The sequence below is a fragment of the Tiliqua scincoides genome, chromosome 2, assembly GCF_035046505.1.
Source record: "Tiliqua scincoides isolate rTilSci1 chromosome 2, rTilSci1.hap2, whole genome shotgun sequence".
NCBI lineage: Eukaryota > Metazoa > Chordata > Lepidosauria > Squamata > Scincidae > Tiliqua > Tiliqua scincoides.
This window is the reverse complement of record NC_089822.1, coordinates 84,478,413-84,500,135: the sequence shown is the minus strand read 5'-3', so window position 1 is coordinate 84,500,135 and position 21,723 is coordinate 84,478,413. Positions and strand designations below refer to the sequence as shown.

The 21,723-nt window shown below is 43.2% G+C and overlaps 1 protein-coding gene across 1 annotated transcript in view; it reads left to right on the top strand.

Moving 5' to 3' along the window:
* Window positions 1–4,293: 4,293 nt before the first annotated feature.
* Window positions 4,294–21,723, top strand: part of MOB3B (MOB kinase activator 3B) — a 56,108-nt gene continuing 38,678 nt past the window's right edge. Inside the window, exon 1 of the mRNA XM_066612601.1 lies at window positions 4,294–4,711. Coding sequence (XP_066468698.1) covers window positions 4,294–4,711 — 418 coding nt within the window. The remainder of the gene's footprint in view (window positions 4,712–21,723) is intronic.

Below are 21,723 nucleotides of genomic sequence, written 5' to 3'. Positions count from 1 at the left end.
TCGGGAAGTTGCATGTCTGACCTGGGCAGTGCCGTCAAAAGTGGTGGAAGTAGTTTGAATAGCTCTTGGGGGCACTCTGTTTGTCTAGGAAATGATGTGTACCTGCTTGACTCCAGACATGTGGCTCTGCAAGTATAACTGTGCCCCCCCCCCCAAAAAAAAAACTGAGGGTGATTTTTGTATCTTTATTCCCCTTTTCATTTTTAGGGGAGCATGGTTAATCTGGCATGGATGTAGCTAATTCTACTGATGGTGAAATGGTTTGGGTCAGAAATCAGATTTGATGTGTGTGTTGATCTTTATCTGATAACTTAATGCAGGATATCTGGAATTTGGCTTGGAGTACAATGACTTTCTCAAGTGCTCCTTTTGTTCCATGAATTACAGGGTGAGATCAAAAGAATGGTTGAACCCTAAGTATAGGCAACAGAAGGGGTGGCGATAAACATGGCATTTCGGAAGAAAAGTTCTCTCTGTGCTTCTGGAGTTGAGAAACTGCTAGATCATAGCAGAAAGTTTGGGAATGATCTCAGAGGGTTTGGTTTACCACAGAATCCCATGAAAGTCAGATGATAGTGGTTTTTGTTGTTGTAGGGATTTTGTTGTTTCTTTGGTTTTCCTTTCATAGAAATCCTTTTCTGTGCAGGGGAATGAGAGAGAAATGGTGAGACTGTGTTTTCTCATTGGAGGATTTCTCATTCACCATTTTCACCATACTGGAATTGAGGCTGCAATCCTATCCACGCTTACCTGGAAGTAAACCTCATTGACTTCTGAATAGACATGCATAGGATTGTGCTTTTTGTTGCATACATTGTTAAAAGACATTAAGATATTTCTAATCCAGGATTTTTTCAACCTTTTGATTGGAGCAACTTTCCTTGAAGAACAACTTTGCCTGCTGTTGACACCTATCCCTAAAACACATAATGGCTGGCAGTGTGTTCATTCCATGTTTGCAGAGTAACCATGAGGCCAGACAGCCCTGGCCAGGATCGTACATGAACTGTCAAATTTTGTGTGACATTAAATGCCACACAAAGCTTGGGAATGCATTAATTTTCTTGGAAAGAGTTGTCAGGTTCTCTCCTCTGGACTGTGGAATGAGAGTTTCAAGGAGTTTGCATGGAGGGTAGCTTTGGGAACCTGAGCTATTTGTTCTCAGAAGTCTACAGGAAGCACGATATGGTTAAACTGGGAGGATTGGGGCATTTGGATTTCATTCTTCCATAATTCATCCACTGTTTCTTTTTTTCTTAGTAAATAGCTTGTCTGGGGATGATCAGGATGAGATTTGTAGCTGATACAAAGGAGGGCTCTTAATGGCATTAGAAAAGTCCTGCTGGATCACGCCAGGCACTTTTCTAGTCCATCATTGCATTGAGTTGACGCTTCCATTGAGCTACCTACCACAACCCCAAGCTCATTTTCCTGGTTTGTCACAGACAGCTCGGACCTCACTGGTGTATTTTTTGCCCCAGGTGCATCACTTTACACTTGTGGACATTAAACTGCATTTGCTATTTGGTTGCCCGTTCACTAGTCTGGAGAGATCCTTTTAGAGCTCTTAAAATCTACTTTGGTTTTAACCAATTGAACTTGTTTTAGCACCATTTATCGGCAAGCTCCGTCACTTCTGTTGCTGGCACTGAAGAATAAGGAGGATGTGCATTTAGGGAATGGGTGACCAATCTTTCAACTTTGGGGCTCCTGGGCCTTTAGCAGTTGTGTAGAAGAAGGAATTTCAGCTGGTAGAACTTGTCATTTAACAATGATTAAAGGTCCTAAAGCTCTAAAGTTGAAAAGTTGGCCACTTCTGCCTTAGGGCATGTGACCAAGAGTCCCCCAAATCTGGAATTAGCCCTGTTACTTACCTGGCTATGAGTTGTATCTTCTGGGAAAGCTATTTTTGAGAGCCATGAGTGCAGCAGGATCAATGGAAATACGTTGATCCTCAGTCTGTGTAAATTCAATTAGTCCCATACATAGGTGAGTTCACCAAACATTTTTGAGTTCAGAAACAAAAGTGTCATGACTCTGAAAAATTGATGTTGTCAAAATGTTAACCTATAGCACCATCTAACTTGTAAAGGAAAAAGAAGAGTTGGTGGCAGCTGGTGGGCCCACACTATCAATCGGTACAGAAGTATTCTGGTTTCAGAAAGTGATGTTGGGTGCTAGACCTACTGAATGTAACTCATCAGTATGCAGCAGTAAAGGGAAAATTCCTAGCTTATTTTTATCTTTTATATTTTTATAGCCACAGTCCATCTGTATATAGACAGCATAACACACCTGGCCTCTTGTTTCTTAAGCTGTATATTCATTTCTTATCTTGTCTGAAAACCAGCGACACCTGACTCCCTCCTTCCACTCTCCCCTTTCCCCCATTCCACCTCCTTTTGTCAGATTGGAAGCAAAAGATATCTGAAGAATTTTGCTTTCATTGTTTGCCTGATTCTTTACTAAAATTTGCATACCGTAATGATTTATTTTAAAACAATTGAACAGCAGGATTTTTTTTTAAAAGCAGTGTTTGTTCAAAATTGGAAGGAACGGCTTAAAGAAATCAGTGCTGGTTTATGATTGTTTAGTTAAATATGTCACAATGGGAACAGCAGAATATAAAAATGGGAATAGCAAGTGGTCCAACCTTACAAGTGTTTCTTACTCAAGGAAATAAAAATCAGGTGGCAGAGTTTCTATGTAGTAATAACTGACCCTATATATTTTATTCAAGGAGAGTTTCTGTTGACTTAGGCCAGGCATTCTTGAATGGTATTCTCAAACAAACTGTTGGAAGCCTCCCAAAACGAAACAAAGTCTTACTCAGTACCACTCATGTTTGTTCCTGGAGCATCTTGTCAAAGAAAAAGATGAGACATCAGAATTACGTGGCTTACAACAATCCTTTAGAACACCTTGGATCTGTAGGGCTCAGTTTAAACTGGTGATCTGGGGCAGTCACGTCTGTTCCTCCTGGTAGCTGCCAGTGTCTGCCAACCAAGTTGGCAGTGAACTTACAATATTGCCGGGACTCAGGATACACAAATCATATAGCAAATCTATATAGTGTATTGATGTGTTATAAAGGGTATTTGAGGAAATCCCTGATGCCATATGAACCTATCTGTATCCTGAGTGTCTCTGATGAGACCTTCATTTTGAACCTCTGCTTTTTAAGACTAGGTTAAAGGCTATAAGGGTCAAGGCCTTTTTGGTTGGCACCTTTACTTTGGGCTTCCCAAGGTATCTGCCACTAACTCTTTCAGACAGTAAGGCCTATTTCTCACTGAAAATGCAAACCAGCGTCTGGATTATACTATTTCAGACTGCAGGTGGGAGTTCACATGATTGAATGCTTTTATACCAAAACAAATCCTCACTGTACAAAGAAAGCTACATGTCAGGGAGAAGGCTAGAAACATTTTCTTCTGTATGGAGGGAGTTTGCATATAGAGGTCAATTCAGTCATGTGGACTCCTACCTCCCATCTGGAGTGAGACTGCTCACCAGCCTAGACACAGCAGGATTATATTCTCAAAATTAGGCCTAAGTAGCTCTTATTCTGGAGAATTGTGATCGGAATTGGCACCATTTCTGTCCTATTTTTCTGTTTCTGCTCTGTTTCTTTAACTCTCCTGCTGACGTTTTAGGGCCCAATCTTATCCAACTTTCCAGCTCCGGTATAGCCACAATGCAGCCCTGTGGTAAGGGAACACATATACCTAAACCTTAAGAAAGCCCCAGTGACTGCCCCTCCACCACAGGATGCAGAGCACACCCTACTGGCACAACTGCACCAGCACTGGAAAATTGGATAGGATTGGGCTCTTAGTCTTTTAAAGATATTGTAGGTATAATGTTTTAAAATGGGTTTCCTTCTTTTTTTACATGTGTGCCCTTTCCCTTTAATTGTGGAAAGGTAGCATGAGGTGCTAGTAGCCCTGATGGCCGCTGAGGGGGAAGAGGAAAGGGAAAGAGGTCAAAATTTGGTAGGATAATTGTAGAAGCTCTTTGGCTGGTATGTCTCCAGCACCACCTATTAAGTAACAGCACATGAGCTGCTTTTAGAGCTGATGTTAAATGTAAAACAAACTCTGCAGATTAGCAGGTGTTTAGCACTAACATACATTTTTTCTTCTTTGAACCTTCAGGAACATAAACTTTCCTAGAAGAGCTTTCAGCATGAAGAGCTAGTGGACAAAGGACTTCAGCTTTGGAAATCTTACCTTGGATATATCCTATCATTCTAGTGCCTCTTTGTTGTTGGAAAAGTGCAAGCTACAAGAAATGTCCATTGCACTAAAGCAAGTTTTTAATAAAGACAAGACATTCCGCCCCAAGAGGAAATTTGAACCTGGAACTCAGAGGTTTGAGCTCCACAAACGAGCACAAGCCTCTCTCAACTCTGGGGTGGATCTAAAAGCAGCTGTGCAGTTGCCCAGTGGAGAAGATCTAAATGACTGGGTAGCTGTTCACGTGGTTGACTTTTTCAATAGGATCAATCTGATCTATGGAACTATCTGTGAGTTCTGCACAGAGAGAACCTGCCCCGTGATGTCAGGTGGTCCAAAATATGAGTACAGGTGGCAGGATGATCTGAAGTACAAGAAACCTACGGCACTGCCAGCACCCCAGTATATGAATCTTTTGATGGACTGGATTGAGGTGCAAATCAACAATGAGGACATATTCCCTACCAGTGTAGGTAAGTTTACACTTGTGTCTAAGAATCCCATACTAGGCACAGGTTCCTCTTAGAACTTGCTGAATGTTGCATCTGCAAAAGTTCTAAAATTTTGATTACTGTCTTTTTTAACCTGTGTGGAGTTGTGTCAGAGTTTACTGTTATAATCACATTGGCCTATGTCTTCAAGAGTTGGACCGCAACTACAGAAATAAGGAATGCGTGTAGCTGTGGTGTATTTAAGTGGCCTGTGGTGTTTCTATGCTACAACATGGCAGCTATTGTGTTTCGACACTTTAAGATCCAACAATTTTTCTGGGTTCACAGAAAGTAGCTAAATTCACTAAACAACACCAACTCAGTTGAATAGGGTCTCAAGAAGCCATATATCTTTTTAGTCATCATGAATCGTGGTATGAGCAGGAGAAAGACTGATGTCCAGAACAACTGGTATATGAAATGTTTATGCTTTTTTGGTTTATTCATGGATGGATTTGTTAGGAGACTATTTCTGGCAATTATAGTATAAGTAAAATAAGTACTGTTAGTATATCCGTGGCTGTAGTTGTGGAGTTAGTAACTGGAAGGAAGTTGTTGATGCCTCTTTCTTCTTGTTTTGTATTGATTAGTATGATAACCATCTCCATGCCTTCAGTGTCCATCTGCACTGATTTAAAGAGAGGCCTGTTTTTATCTTGTGCCGTGATGGAAAAATCCAGTCTGCTTTTCAAGTTCTTTTTTGTGTAAGCTTTTTACTGACACTGATATTTGACTTGGCTTTATCATTTGGTCTCTAGACTTGACCAGTCTGAACCAGAATGAAACATCAACAATTTTTAATGAAATCTTCCTATATTGTGATCCGGTCTGTTTGTCACCTCTTCTTAAACCATTTTGCTACTTTCAGTGGTACTCCTAGAAATGTAAGAGAGAGGGAAAGGTAACAATGAGTTTGGGGAATCTGTAACTTTTCAAATGGAAGAGAGTATCTCAAATGTCTCTTTCTCTCTGGGTATCGTTATCGCTTGCCCTGTTTTAGAGAACTGTAAGTGTGTTTGAACCCAATCCTTTTCTCACCTCCCTTCCGCGATGTAGCCACACCAGAAAGGCTACTGCTGCATCCTGCAGAAGGGGGCATGACTCTGTTCCACAGTTTTAAACACAAATCTTCTCAAATCTATTTGCATATATAGAGACCAAGAAACTTTCCACTACTGAAAGGTTCAAAGCCTGCTTCGTGGGCATACATAAAACTCCATGCGCTCTGAATATGGGCATATAAAGGGAAGCAACAACCAACAAAGTCACTCTATATGCATTCCAAATGTTTGGTGGATAATTTTGCTAGTCATTTATAATGTTTGAGTTGTTCACTCTAAGTTGGTTCATGTTTTGCAAGAGGTTCCAGAGGAACTATTTATGTGCTGAAAGATTGTACGTTATAAATTATTTGTAGTATGAATAATAAGCAGCTGCCTGGTTTGCCCTGTTAAATCCCCATAGTGTCTTCATGAGATAGCAATCTTTCCTCTTCCAGTAGCTTTAAAAGGGCATGTTCTGTGCCTGTTCCAGGACAAAAATGAAGCCTAAGAACAAAGCATCAATACATGATACTCTGCCAGCTTCTTCTTCTCTGGAGGCTATTTCATCTTGCTAGACAGCATTAATAGTTTGGGGCATGTGGACTGGTATCTGCTTGGGACAGAAGCATGATTGTAACTGATTAGACAAGAGGGTCTCCATCTAAAAGACATGCCTATTTTTTCAGGCCTGCTTGTTAAAGGTGACCTCTCCCGCCTACAGTTCCTGATCCTGCTAAAGCCTGCCTGCCTGGTAGCACCCATTCTTACTTGAAAGAAAAAGTGAAGGGTTTGTGCCTGCACAAAACCCCAGGAAGAGGCCTCAGAAAAACAAATTGTTTTTGAAAGATACGAGTATGTCCTACTGTATCCCTGCAGCACCAGGTAATGCAAACAAAGAGGATAAGGGAAACAGACACTAAATGTGTTTGGAAGCAGTGGTGAGGATCACTCCACTCATAGTTAGACAGAGCACAATCATGCATGCGTACAAAAACTCTGGGCTTGCAAAGGGTTTGAGAGCCGCTTTGTGAATTGTACAACTGTTGTGTTCCCCTTCAGAACACCAGTGTAACACTGGCAAAAAAACACATAAAGTGTGACTGATGTGATGCATCCTTATGCATCCGTGTGCATGCACTGGGGAACCCTGAACAGGCCTCAGAGCCACACTTGTGCAAACTGCATGTCCTTAGGCAGTGGTTCTCGAACTTTTCGGGCTCGCGCCTCCCCTGATCCTTGTAGCCATTGGCCACGGCCCCCCATTACAACACCTCACCTCAGTTACCCCCAAAATGGGGAAGAAGTTGTTATAATTATACACTAGAAACAAGGCTGCCAGCACTCTGAGACTGCAATCCTAACCACACTTACCTGAGAGTAAGCCCCATTGAACAGAATAGGACTTACTTCTGAGTAGACCTGGTTAGGCTTGTGCCCTGAGTTTGTTAACAGCACACCTGGAGGGTTTTGGAAAGGGAGGGAGGAAGTGATGAATTTGCAGGAGGGGAAGACTTTGTTTTGTGTGTATCTGCTAATTGCAAATGGATGCAAACTGAGACCTAGAGACAGTTTGGCTGGAATCCTAACCCCACTTTCCTGGGAGTAAGTTCCATTGAACACAATAGGACTTATTTCTGAGTAGACCTAGCTAGGATTGTGCCTTTTGTCTTACAATAGTAGCCAACAGAGTACCACCCCCCCCCCCAAAAAAAAAAAAAAGGAGGCAGGAGGAAAAAGGGGAATGGCTGAAAAGGAATGGGGATTTTTTATTTTTAATCAATTTTTGGAGACAAAGCCATCAAGAGTGGCTTTTCTTCTTTTTTGAAGGGGGAGGAAAAAGAGAAAGGTGAGGATCCTTGGTTAAGCTGACACAGACCCCAAGCCTATGTAGGTCTACTCAGAAGTAAGCCCCATTTGAGTCAGTGGGGTTTGCTCCCAGGAAAGTGTGGAAAGGATTGCAACCACACCCAGCAAGATTACAACTCACCCCAAAGTAGATGGGGTATGCTCACACACATACACCCAACATGCAGATGCCACCCCTGTTCCCCCCAGGCAAGACAGAGGGATGCAGGCTGGGGCATTTGCACACCCTCCCCCCACTAGGAGCAGGCTGGCTCCTTCCTTCCCAAGCAGAGGAAAGAGCTGCACTGCCTGTACTTACTTTGAAGCCTGCCAGGAGCGCTCCCTGTGCTGATGAGATGCAGCACCTCTGCACTCTTCTCTGCTCCAGCCTTGAGCAATCCCAGGATGCCCAGGGTGAGGGGCACACTGGGATATGTAGTCCTTGGGGCGAGGTTGCACATGGAGAGAGCTCCATGATGAGATGCAGCACCCCTGCCTGCCTGCCCTGCCAGCCTTCTCTCCCACCTCCTCCACCATGTTTCACATGCCTTCCCAGCCTCACGCTGCCCCACCCACCACAGCTGCAGAAAAGCAGCAAGTCAGCAGGCAGCACATGCAGCTGAGCAGAGCAGCTTTTCTCCCCAGATGCCTGGCAACACCCCTGGAGGCTAGCCACGCCTCACTAGGGAGGCGGGAAGCACAGATTGAATACCTCAGTCCTTAGGGAATCCAGCCTCATGCTGTTGAGAATCGCTGTGCTAGATTAAGGGATCTCAGCAGTCAGGAATTTCCTTTCTGTATTTACAGGCTGTGATCAAGTCATTTGTTAATCTTTCCGTGGGTAAACTAAATTCTACTCATTTTGTGGGCGACATGGGAATACTGCAGGTGGTTAGCGTATTCCTTTCTCAAGCACAGCCCGCTGTTTCAAGATCAAAGAGCCAAAGGCTGCTGAGGTTTTCAGACATGTAACTGTGTTTCTACTGCAGCCACATGCAAGGCACTGAGCTGAAGGCAGTGATGGTTAGGACAGAGAAGGTGCTGGCAGGAAGTAGTCCTCTTTCAACAGGGTGTGCTCTATGCGGAAGGAGTGGGTTTGGCAAGGAAATATTTGACCTAAACCTGACAGGCCACCATAATTTGGATGCTGGAGTTAGCCCTTCACTTCACTTTATTTTGGGCAGTCCAGAACCTCCCTTGAAAACATCTGGTGCAGAATCTCGTCCTTGCACCATTAGAAAATAAAGGTATGGCTCTTTGCCATCTTGTGAATTTTCGGAGAACACAGCTTGTTATTATGTATCCTCAGTGGTTCTGGGAGTAATCTGTAGGCTGCACACATAATGTGTAGTTAACTCTTTTCCAGTTCATTGATTAGCTTCCCCTGGGGCAACAGGAACTGAAAGAAGACTGGGTGGAATTAAGAGGTCTGTGGAAAAGGGCAAAGGAAACAGAGGTCTGGTTTGGACAATCCTTTTAACTCCAAACTGGCCTCATGTGGTAAAGGCCATGCGCTCCCAGTGCTTGCATCCCCTATCCCCTCCCATGGCTTTGGTGTGAGTGCCTTTGTTTGTGTGTTTGGGGAAGAGTTAGTCAAAACCACCCTCTACATGGACTCTTAGGGCACAATCCTAACCAACTTTCCAGCACTGACATAGCTGTACCAGTAGGGCATGTGCTGCATCCTGCAGTTGGGGAGCGGTCATGGAGGCCCCATCAAGGTAAGGCAATGTTTGTTCCCTTACCTCGGAGTTGCATCGCCCTTATGCCAGTGCTGGAAAGCGGGTTAGGATTGCGCCCTTAAACTTACTTTTAAGGATAAAGGAATTAACTCAGATGAGGAGGGGAGGGGAGGGGCTAGGATGTAGATGTGGGAATGCCCATGTCCTTTCCTGTGTGGGGTCAGTTGGAGGCTGAAAATGTTGTCCAAATCAGCTTAAGGAGGAAAAGATGATCCAATGAAAATGTTGAATACACTCACCCTGAAATTGGGAAAAAGTATTTTGGTGACAGGAAGGAGAACAAAGAGAGAAATGAGAGCATTACGACCTAAGGACAGGTCTGACTGAGAACTCTTGGCTGGCAAGAGAGTGCAGAGTGAGAATACTTTGGAGATTCAACAAGTGGGATCTGCAACAAAATGTAATAGTGCATCTCCAGGCTTGAGGAGGAGTGCTTCTGTTCCGTTCTTAGAAGCACTAAGGGGCAGGAGGTCTGGTCTAGAGGGTAGAGCCTCCGTCTGCCTGAGGATAACATCCACAAGGTCGCCAGTTCGAGGCCACCGGCACCATGCGACCTTGGAGCAGCTGACAAGCTGAAGCCGAGCTATTTCCATCTGCTCTGAGCGTGGGAGGATGGAGGCCAGAATGTGAAACCAGATCGGAGTGTAACAGCTCGAATGTGGTGGTTCTTGAAAGAGAGAACCTTCTTTCAATTTGTAAAAATCCCTGCGTGGATTTAATAAGCCTGCCTATGTAAACCGCCTTGAATAAAGTCTTGAATAAAGACCAAGAAAGGCGGCATATAAATACCTGTTGTTGTTGTTCTTGTTGTTCTGCCTGGAACAGGATTCTTCTAGTGGCATTTATGCTGTCTGGGGGGGGGGGAGTGTTTTGGAGAAGGGGCAAATACCCTGCTGTATAATCTTGAAGAGTTAGGTGTGGGCTATTTTATAGCTGGATAAAGAAGGGAGTGGGCAGGAGGTCTGGTCTAGAGGGTAGAGCCTCCATTTGCCTGAAGATTAACATCCACAAGGTCGCCAGTTCGAGGCCACCGGCACCGTGCGACCTTGAAGCAGCTGACAAGCTGCAGCTGAGCTGTTCCATCTGCTCGGAGCGTGGGAGGATGGAGGCCAGAATGTTAAACCAGATCGGAGTGTAACAGCTCGAATGTGGTGGTTCTTGAAAGAGAGAACCTTCTTTCAATTTGTAAAAATCCCTGCGTGGATTTAATAAGCCTGCCTATGTAAACCGCCTTGAATAAAGTCTTGAATAAAGACCAAGAAAGGCGGCATATAAATACTGTATATTATTATTATTATTATTATTATTATTATTATTATTATTATTATTATTATATTCTGAAGAGTGGGAAAGAGGGGTTTTTCAACCCCTCTGCATGAATCTCCCCAAACCACTTCTAGAATACTCAGTGTAAGCCAAATGTGGGCTTGAGAAGGCTAATTCCTTAAGAGTTCACTGCAGCACTAAGGACTATGGAAAAGTGGCAGCTGGTGAAACTCCCTTCAGCAAAACTCTTAAAAGTACAAGGACTCTCCAGAGGGAAACAATAAGGCCCAGGAGGCGGTAAGGATTCAACTTCTCCAATTGGTTGAATTTGACAAATTGGATATGCAAAGAGAGTGATGCAAGCCCAAGCCTGGCCACTCTGGGCAGGCTCCTTTGGTGAAAGACCTTTATGGTGGGCAGGGACAGCACCAGACTTGGCTTCATCTGTTTCTGTTCCTCCTTGAATAGTGCTGGCAGACTTGTCTTTGAAGAGGTGCATTTGCTTTCACCACAGACAGTGATGTATCAGGCAAGGAAGTGAACAACTGAGGACCAACCCAATCCTTGCATCTTTCCCTCAGACTGTACATCACAGCTGGATCATAATGGTGGCCTTTAGCCCTTCTGGGGTGTCTAGTTATTAACAGTGCCTGCTATTTATTGGACTGTATCTTGTTAGTACAGCATCTCCTGCTGTTGAATTGCGTTTTGTTTGCATTTTGTGATTTATGCTGCGGTTTCCAAATGAAATGAAAGAAAAATGAAATGAAAGAAAAGCTTGGGTGGAATTTTTCATTGACTGTCTGTGGAAACGGTAGATGTTTTCTAGGTTAATCTTATTAAATCCACTCTCTTTAATTTTATATGCATTCATGCGGAGTATTTAGAGAAGGATTTCAAGAAATGCAGTTTAGCTGGGCTTTCATTAAAGAACTAGTTGTAAACAGGTGGAACATAATTTCAGAGAAACTGAAACCAACCTGGGAAGCACTCGCCAATGCCCCTTTAAGGGGCTGGAGGGGGGAGGCAGGTAGGTGATCCCCAGGAATGGTAGGGGGGGTTTCTACTTACTTGCAGCCAGCACTGCAGTCTGGAGAAGTCGGGGGAGGGGGTACAGAGAGCTCTCTGCAGGACTCCCTCTTCCATCAAAGCTAAAAATAAAAAAAAGGGAGAAAGGGGTACATCCAGTTTTTGAAACGAAACCAGAAATACCCACTTTTCCCTCCTTCTCTCTCTCTCTCTTTCTCTCTCTGTGTGTGTAAAATAAAACCCTAGCTGTAGAAAACTGCTAGATTTTTTTTAACCTTGCATAATCCAGCTTGTCCCCTTCTATAATCTACAGATATAGATGCATGGTTACCCATTGTCAGTAATTTTCTGATGAGGGATGTAAGCGCAAGTCCACTCTTCTGTCTGGCAAACCAGCACAGTTCCCAAACAGCTTTAGCTCTGGTCCACAAAAACGTATGTCATAATAAACAAGTTCTTTTGAATACCTCAGGACTGTTTTTACTGTCCCAGACTTACATGGTGGCCACCTGAGCATCTTAGTTTGTTTTAAATAGTATCTCTGTGGGGAAGAGTGATGATATGTGGCAAAGTTACAGCCCCAGATCTCTTCAGTTCAGCAGGAAAGTATTGACTTGATTGGCAGGTGCTGTACTGCTATTGTACCTAGCCCACGTGTTGAAACAATGCTGTTTTTATCCACCCTCATATTCTGCTCCTCTTGTTCAAGCATTAACCTTTGCCTCTGCGTAAAGTGGGCTCTTTGATGAGATACCCCACAAGATCAACAGCAACAGCCTCACAATTGCAGCCTCTTTCTTGCAGGGATAATTAAATAATCTTAGATTTGTCCAACTGTCTGAAAATGAACAGTGTTCTTTATTAGAACCGTTAGAATCCAGGAACAATTTTTGGTCTGTTGCTTTTCTTGTTTAGCTGATTACACACAGTGGCATTTATAAAGGGGGGGGTGTACACTAGATTTTAATTGCAACCCTGCTCCACCATTCTCTCTCTCCCCCGTGTCCCATGTCTCCCTGTGAATAGCCGGAAAGCCTTAGAAGTAGTCTAGACATGCTTGAAGGTCAATTACTATTAATTACTTGGTGAACAACCATGGAAACTGGTAGGGATCCCATACTTGGTCTCCATTTCCCATCTAATGCTTTGTCATGCTGTTTTAATCCAAGGACAGTACACTTTATTGTTGGCTGAGATGCTGGTTTGCATGTATGTGTGCTGAATACAGAACTGGTCTAATTAAAACAACAAGGTGGGTGGTCTTGAGGCTTTAAATATTCATAGACTTCTAGGATATGAAATCAAGTTCACTTAATAGGGACTAGTTACTCCTGAAAACAGTTTTAACATCTTACATAAGTAATGCAGGATCAACTTAGGTTAGGTCAAAATGAAAATGCTTTTCCCTCTCCATGTGTTTCCTGGGCATTTTATCAAAGAATCCAGGTTGCAACTAACAAATGAGGTCAGAAAATGCACTTATGGGACAAGATTTTTAAGTTAATACAGAGTTTTTAAACAAGATTTTAAATATAAGTTAATACAGTGTTTCTCATACTGTGGGCCCACTAGGATTGTTAAAATTTTCCTCCTTGATGATGTTGCTTCTGGTCATGACATCACTTCTGGTGGGTCCTGAAGGATTCTCCTAAAAAGTGGGTCCTAGTATGAAAAGTTTGAGAACCACTGAGTGAATTTTGCCTGATGATTATCATTTACTTGTCATCTAAATACTGATCAACTTAACATGAACATTATTTTGCAACAGTGCACGTTATCTTCTGAGCTTCCAACAACCTTTGTTTTTCAGTCTGTCACACTTGGTATATGTAAGGGGTAAATGTGATCCCTATTCTAGCTGTTTGTTGTGGGTGCAAGAGCCATAAAGTTTCTCTGAAAATGCAGACCTAGTGTTTTCGGAAGAAGCTGATTCTCATACTTCCTTGAACGCACGAATTGCTGTTCCTATTTAAATGGCTAGTGTAGCCTATGTGCACCTCAAGGTCTTATAGGACTCTGGAATGGAGCAGGGTATTATCATTCACACATCCTTAACTCTGATGTGCCAGGTTGCCTCATATTACATGAAGTTCAAGATCATGGCTATTGAGAATGTGAATGGTTGTTGGCTGTAAGAGAAATTCTATCAAATTATATTGAGTCTGGAAATAGGAAAAAAATTACTCAGTTCATAAACGGTCACATTTTCAATCCATTTTTGGATTGCCTTGCAATCCTTGTGCTGTTACAGGCTTCCTAACAGTTGAACTCAAGCATGCATTAAAAAAAAATGAACACATACCACCTCTGATGATAAAAATATGTGATTCCATAAGTTTTGAATTTAAAAAATTGATCTATATCCAGACACTTTAAATTATTACAGAATGTTGTGTCCCCAACCCCAGTTCTCCAATTCCACTTGAATGATTGCTCTGTGAAGGATATTTGCCATCAGCAATACAATCTTTATGCATTCTGTCTGCCATGCTGTGGAAGTATATGACATTTATAGGTGGAGGCAATAAAATGTGACCTGTACTGGGAACAGCCCACAGGCTCACTGCAACAGGAAGTGCAAGGATGGAATCATGTGCAGATGGGACCATGGGAAGGAAGACGAATTGGCTGGGGACTTTGACATCAATTGGAGTAGCACACTCATTATAAGCGACTGTGCTTCATGCAGACACAAACCAAGTAAGAAAAACAAAGGAACGCATCACACACAGAATGCTCTAAGGAAGTGCCTTATTTCATCTCGCTCTCTAGCTTACTGGGTTTCCTGTCCAAATCTTTTTCTCTTGAGAAGTGGTTCTCAAACTGGGGTGTCACAAGCCCTGGCCTCTGCCACCTTAAGGGGCAAGGGAAGGCAGTGACACAGTCTCCAGGATCACGCTACTGCGGAGGCAGGGGACTTTTTTCCACACATCATACCTTTTGCGGGGGTCCGGGGAGTGCGGGGAACCACATAGAGTGCTCTGCAGGGCTCCCCACAGCACCTGGAGGAAGGAAAAGGGGGTGGGTGCAGAAGGAAGGGGGTTGGAGAGACAAAGCAGAAGGAGGGAACTTGGAGGAGAGAGGTCTGATGGATGGACTTGCTGTCTGGCAGACTGATTAATGAACTGAGGGACTAAATGGACTGGCTGACAGAAAGCAGAACCTGGTGACTGACCAGCGGACTATCTCGCTGACTGGTTGATGGATGAGTGGCTGAACGGACTTCTGAGGCTTGCTGGGACAGGGACTGCTGGAGACTGCTGTATGGCGTATGGCTGCCATACCCAAGACCTGCTGAGAACCAAGGTGTTGCTGCGGTGGCTGGGGAAGCTGCTGGCAGGAGGGGGAGGAAGGAGGATCTCTGCAGGTTGAACAGGCAAGCTACTCTGGTGGTGGGATCCAGCAGTGCTGCAGTGCAGAACTAGGGCCATGGTTGGGGGGAAAAAGGGAAACTTAAAGTGGGCTTAGGTTCTCTAGGTGAAGCTTGGATGAGGAATAGGGCAAAACATGGCCTTAGGGGAACAGGAGCCCGTCTGCTTTAACAAAAGGAGGCACTTAAGCTGTCAAATCATTTGAGCCAAGAATTTCACATGCTTCTTGAATGCAAAAAGAATTATTTAAGGTCTGGTACTGAACTCCTGGCATTGGGGGGGTGCCCTAATAATTAACTCTGTAAAGAAGGAAAAAAACAAGGCTTTGGGAGAACCAGAAATGCCATATGTGAAATGGGGGATTCAAAGAAACCTGTTCAATGTTGCTGAACCAATTTGCCTGCTGTCCCCTGGTGTCTTGGGATCAGTTTTACCTGGACCTATGTAAATTTAATGGGCACTTGTCTCAACTGACAATAGAGAACGTGCTGGAAGGGGAACAAGATAGCACAGGTGGATGGGCAGCAGAGGTTAAAACACAAGTGAGGGAATTGCAGCAGACGAGTTAATGTCAGCAACCTTTAAGTTTCCTCATTCTGCTTTTGTTCCACATACCACATCTGGCAAATGCCAAAATAAGGAGGCAGAACCCCTTCGTGTTTAGAGTGTTAGTCTCTTGCATTCGCAGATATTCCAGCCTTGTGTGCACATAATCTCTGAATGTGGGAGGGGAAACAGATTTGTGTTTGGAGCCAAGATACCATTGAGATTCCAATAAGAAACAGAGCAGCATGTAGATGCAGAAGGTCAAAGTCTGATATTTATTGCCTGTAAAGTCCCACCAAGTCAGCAGTTTTTATTCATATACTGGTTGTCAAACAAAGGAAACTGGTGAAAGAGTTCTCCACCTAAAGTGGCAGACACTTAGATACTGAATAAAAGGCATATGTATATATATTTGTTTTCTGTGTTTCAACAAAGATAAAAATTGAAAGGTGTAATGGAGCAGGATCTTTTTCAAGGACAAATTGAAACGCCTAGAATAATCAATTTGTTAACCTTGGTGCACTGTGTGTATGTGTGTGTGTGTGTGTGTGTGTGTGTGTGTGTGTGTGTGTGTGTGTGTGTTTGCTGTCACACCTCAGAAAGCATTATTCTTTATGTCATATCTGTTGAGAGCTCTGTAAAGTATTAGCTTTATAATTAGGAAGGGGGAAAAGAGCTGATGATGAAGAAAATGCATGATGTTATGAACACCTGTGTGCTTGCTCTTGCAAATCTCTGCTTTGGGAAGCAAATGACACCTCAAAATAGTTGCCTCCACCCAATGGTTTTACTATTCTTATTACGACTTAATTTATTGTTTTACATACTGTACATTTTAATGTGGTATTCGTAAGCTGCCTTGGGCATTTGCTTCACCATAGGAAAGGCAGGGTATAAATTTTTAAAATAAACAGTCAGTATAATTGTATTCCATTATACTGCTTAGATGTTTCACACATTAATGGGAGACAGCTGGAAAAGCAGGGAAGGTATACTGAGTCAAAATCCAGCTAGGATTTTGGTGGAATTGCAATTCTAGCTTTTGCTTAAAACAAGCTGCTTATTTTACTGTCATGATCAAAGACTGCACAAATTGTGTTGTTTTTTTTTTTTACCCCTTCTTCTGTGGGAAGTCAGAATTCAAAATGTAGTTTTTGTCTAAAACCATTTAAGTTTGAAAAGGTGGGGATGCCAACTTTGTTTAAAATTCCCTCCAAAAAGATTAACTGAAAGGTGGGGGTGGTTAAACTAGATCTAAATGTTATATATGAGCCGGCTCTTAGTCATTCTGTGTTTAAGAGCTAAATCACTGAACTGTATCACTGCTGGAGCATATTGTTGAACTGATCAAGAGGAATATTGTTACCGAATTTCCTTATAAATATACCCAGTTTTTTTTTTTAAAGAGCTCCTTTGAGTCTGCTTTCATTCCTACCTTAAGTTTTGGCAGAGCACCAGGTTACTGAAGGGTGAGTCAGACTCAGAATTTGAGAACCCAAATGGGAAGCATCCCTACTCCCTCAATCAGAGGGACTGATGGCGTGGGAAGAATGACTACATGGTTTGACATTAGTGTCTCAGGGTCCTGGGTCAGGAACCATCAGAGCACCACACTCGCACTTGAGTACTGAAATATTGGAAAAAATGTGCAAGCAATATTCTGTCTGATTATTCAGTAAAAAGCTAACCTGCTCCTGCCTTCCAGTATTCTAGTCCATAAGGTGATACTATTGATGTGATAGATGTGTAATAACAAATGAAAAAGCAGGGTCTCTCTCTTCACAATGCCCAGCATTTTGTTACATGAAAGTTACAATTCCACGGAAGATCTGAACACTTAACACTTTTACAGACTCTAGAAGCAATAACAGGAGGATCCACATCCATCCCCAGTACGTTTTGCTCTGCTTTGAGTTTCAGAGAAGACAGGCAGAATTTATAAGGGAGTCCATTCTTTCCTATATGAGCAAAAAACTGAGCATCTTTCCACCAGTTCTTTCCCGACTCTTGTGGTATTAACTTTTGCCAAGAGCCAACACAAAGCAATTGGCAGGAAGTGCACAAAGTCACATGTATTATTTGCATAATTAATGGGCAATTTGCTTAATATACAGTTTAGGCTGAGGAACATGAGGAACTTGGGATATGGCAATTGTACCTAGTCTAGCCTTGTAAAATTGGATCACAAAAGTTTGAAGCCCACAAAAAAGTTTGCTTGCCAGCACTTATCTCTTAGTCACGTTTGCCACATCGACAGCCTGAAAGGGAAAGAAAAAGATGTGCAGCTCTCTTCTGCTGTACAAAGTCCTAGGTACAAAAGGCTCTGCTTTATACACTTCTTAGATCCAGGCACTAGAAATTTACCTATTAGATGTACGTAGCAAGGTAGATTTCACCAAGGGGCCCCTTTCACTATCATGTTACTGTGTGGAGAAGAGAAACCTGCCCCTGGTGAAATTTTCCCTGCCTATGAAACTCTTTGAGAAGAGCTTTCCTTGGTGTGGAGCCAGTTATCGTACTATTTTGTCTTTGTCTTTCTTCAATATTATTTCAGCGAGCACAAACTTTCTAGGATATCCTAGATTCAGCACCAGACTTTCTTACACACTAAACTCTGCTTAAATGCAAAGAAATCCACAAAAATTACTAGCCCACAGCAGTTTTAATAGCCTGCATTCCCAGACATTCCTATATTGGCCATTTGTGGCATAAAAGAAAAAAGAGCATTTTTTTAGATGAAACTTCCCTGCCTGTTTGCCTGGAGGTGATTCTTAGTTGCCGTGGGTGACTAAGAGACTTTTTGAAAACCAGCTTTAATGTAATGTTCCATTTTGTGTGGCCACTGTTAGTTCAACACAATTAATGTATATGGTATTTTAGTAACTTAGGGTGCAATCCTAACCCCCTTTCCAGCACCAACATAAGGGCAATGCAGCTCCAAAGAAAGGAAACAAACATTCCCTTACTTTGCGGTGGCCTCCGTGAGTGCCCCCCAGCTGCAGGATGCAGCACATTTCCCATTGGCACAGCTATGCCAGTGCTGGAAAGTGGGACAGGATTTGGGCCTTAAGCAACCATACAGGACCCTGCCCCAGGTGGCTCACAATCTGAGTTTCAGCAGAGGAGGCTACAAAGGGAGGGGAAGGGACTGAAGAGACAAGAAAGGTAACAGCAGAGGTCTGTGTGCAAATTCAGTTGTACATACTTGGGCATAGTTGCAGTTGAGAGTCAAAACTAAAGACTAGTGCTCAGATTGTGGGAAGAAAACTGAGAGAATTCTTCATGAAATCCACAAACCCGCCCCTTGATTCCCTCTCATTGTTTAGCCGAAAATGCCCCTCTGTACTGTAATTTGAGCTCTGGTTAAGCTCTTTACTCATTCTTGTACTCCTTACATAAGGGCTTAGCCTCCTTTAGCTCAACAGTGCAGTTTGCAGGTGAGAGGTAAATACCATCTGGACATTTGGAACAACTGTAGAACTTGTAGAAAATCCTGTTAGTTAAAATCTCTATCCCCTCACTGTTGACTAATATACACTGGTGGGTGAGCTCCCTTTGCCTGAGACTTGCTACCTGCACAGGGGTCCTTGGGTAAAATCCTGCCCAGACCCTCCTTGAGGCCCTTGAGCTGCCTCCTGATGGCACTTCGGCACTATCATGGCCACCAGTACTTGAGAGTTGAAGGGTTGGCCTGACCAGATGAGCCCTCAGCCTGTGCCTGGTCTGGCTGACTTCTGCTCCACATGTTGCTTGCACTGTATCAGATATACCAGGCAGAGGTGACAGGCTGGAGCTCGCCTGTTTTCAGTGTTTCCCATTGTAAAAATCTCTTGGTAAGTAGAAACACACACAGCAGAAAGAGGGTGATCTAGAAGCACTCTGATGTGCTGGTTTTCTGTTAGCATAACAGCTCCATGGCATCAGAACTGGTACATCCTCTTATGCCCTGCTTGTGAGCTGTCCAGGAGCAGCTTTCTTGCAGCTGTTATAGAAACAGAATGCCGGACTTAGATGGACCGTTAGTCTGATCTAGTATGGCTGTTTCTTATCTTCTTATGTCAGTTTTAGGGCCCAGTTGCCCAAGAACAGTCCTGTTTTAAAACAACATGTTCATTCACATCATCCTGCATGCTCTACAGTTGTGTTACATAAATATAAACAGAAAAGCAACTGTTTAAAGTAAGCTGTCACACCAGCAAACCCCGAAGAAAGTCTTTGATACTGAAGGCGCTATCCTCAGTCAAAAAGTCTCCTTCTCCAGGCTCTGAAACAACAATTGGAACTTCTGAAAATGCATCTGTGTGGATAAAAGTACAGGTTGAGCCTCATTATTCTCATGGGTTCCCTTCCAAGCACTCATGTGGATGGCAAAAAACTCACTATAGCAAATCCATTTAAAAAACAAAGTTTTCTTTGCTCCAGTGATTTAAAAACAGCCTTGCTGACCTTTGTGATGTAAGATAAGAGTCCTTAAGAAGACAATCCATCAATTATTCTTCCTCCAAGAGCTTACGAAGAGCTGAGAACTTACACACCTTCACCAATGCAAAGTGAGCACCTTTCTTTCAAGTGCTCAGGGGGAAGGGAGGGGTCCGCTGGAGAGAGAAGGATTGATAGATTGTCAGCCAGCTGCCCTCTCTCTCTCTCTCTCATTAAGGAGGCTATTGTTAAAGGACTATTTTTTTAAACTAATTTTAAAGGATGCATTTTCCCCTTCACCAGGGATCAGCACATTCCTTCTCTTTTGCAGGGGCCATTCGTGTTGAGTCAAATCTGTGTATGAAAAATCCGTGTATAACAAGGCTTGACACAGCCGGCTGGGGCAATGCAACACAGAAGCAGCTAGCTGGCATGCAGTTTGGGGGAGATTAGCATGTAAGATTAGTGGCTCCCCCGCAGAATGGTTCACCTTGGTTACACAGCGGAAGGGTAAGCACATGTCCTGGATCTGGCTCTCAGGCCACAGTTTAACCTGCCCTGGTATAAGGCTTAGGGAACATCCTGGTAAAATTAATCTCTGGATTCATGAGGCTATGAATGGTTGAGGTGACTCTATGATGACTATTGTAAGTGATCTAGAAACTTAAAGGAGCAAAATAGTGTCGGTTTAAAAGAAATACTTTGCATACTTTAATGGGTGAAGTGAGTCAGGTACACCTCACAGGTGATGTGCGACTTTCCCTTTTTCCAGCTCACAAACCAAGGTCAACTTCACATGTCACAGCGAGTAATCAGAAATACACAGAAACTGGAATTCTGCCTGGATTATGCCTGATTCATATATTTTTCCCAAACAGCACAAGAGCTGTTTTCCTGTGGTCTGGCTCCCAAATTGTTCTAGTAACATCTGTAGAGGGAGATTGCACAGTTTAGGTGACTTATGTGCTTCTTTCCCTTCCAAGTAGCATATCTCCCTGCAGATCAGCAGTGCCAATGTAGAAAAGAACAATATCTGGGGGTTTCCCGTATAAACCTGTCTGTGGAAGTCTCATGGATCAACGTGAGATTTGGGCCCATGGCCAGCCCAACCATGGAGCTACATGATACAACTTGCATCAGGGTGGCTGGTGGAAGGAGCGGCAGATTCAGGGTGCTCTTCACCTCAAGTCTGCCGACTTCCCTCCAGCCCACCACAGATACAAACCACATTGAACTGCTCTGTAAATGGGAACAGAAATTAGACCATCTCCTTTCTTAATTTATGCTCCGTCACATAGGGTTTGAAGTTGAAACACATCCCTTTTGAACTTTTAATGTCATGTGAAGAATAAGCACTTTGCTACCCCCCATACTCTTGCATCATTTAAAGTTTAAAGTGTTCCCTTTTAACATTAAACTCCAGATGAGGACAGAGAACAGTGAGAAGATAAAGAGCTTCTTTCCATTCTCCTTCCAGCACTGCTGAAAGAAGGGGGAAGGAGACTGCTGTGCTCTAGATCACCTCTCCTACTTGTTTTATAAAGCACCAGGTAGGTATGACCAGGCAATTTGGAGCCTGTCTCACTTCCCTTTAGTTTATTTACCAGGGTGAGATCTGCAGTTTGCCTGGTCCATACCTCTTCTGTTTGATATGAACAGAGGCAATCAAGGCTGGGAACTCAATCTGGCCGGGAACCCAGACCGAACCATTTCAAGCAGAAGCAGTGTGGACA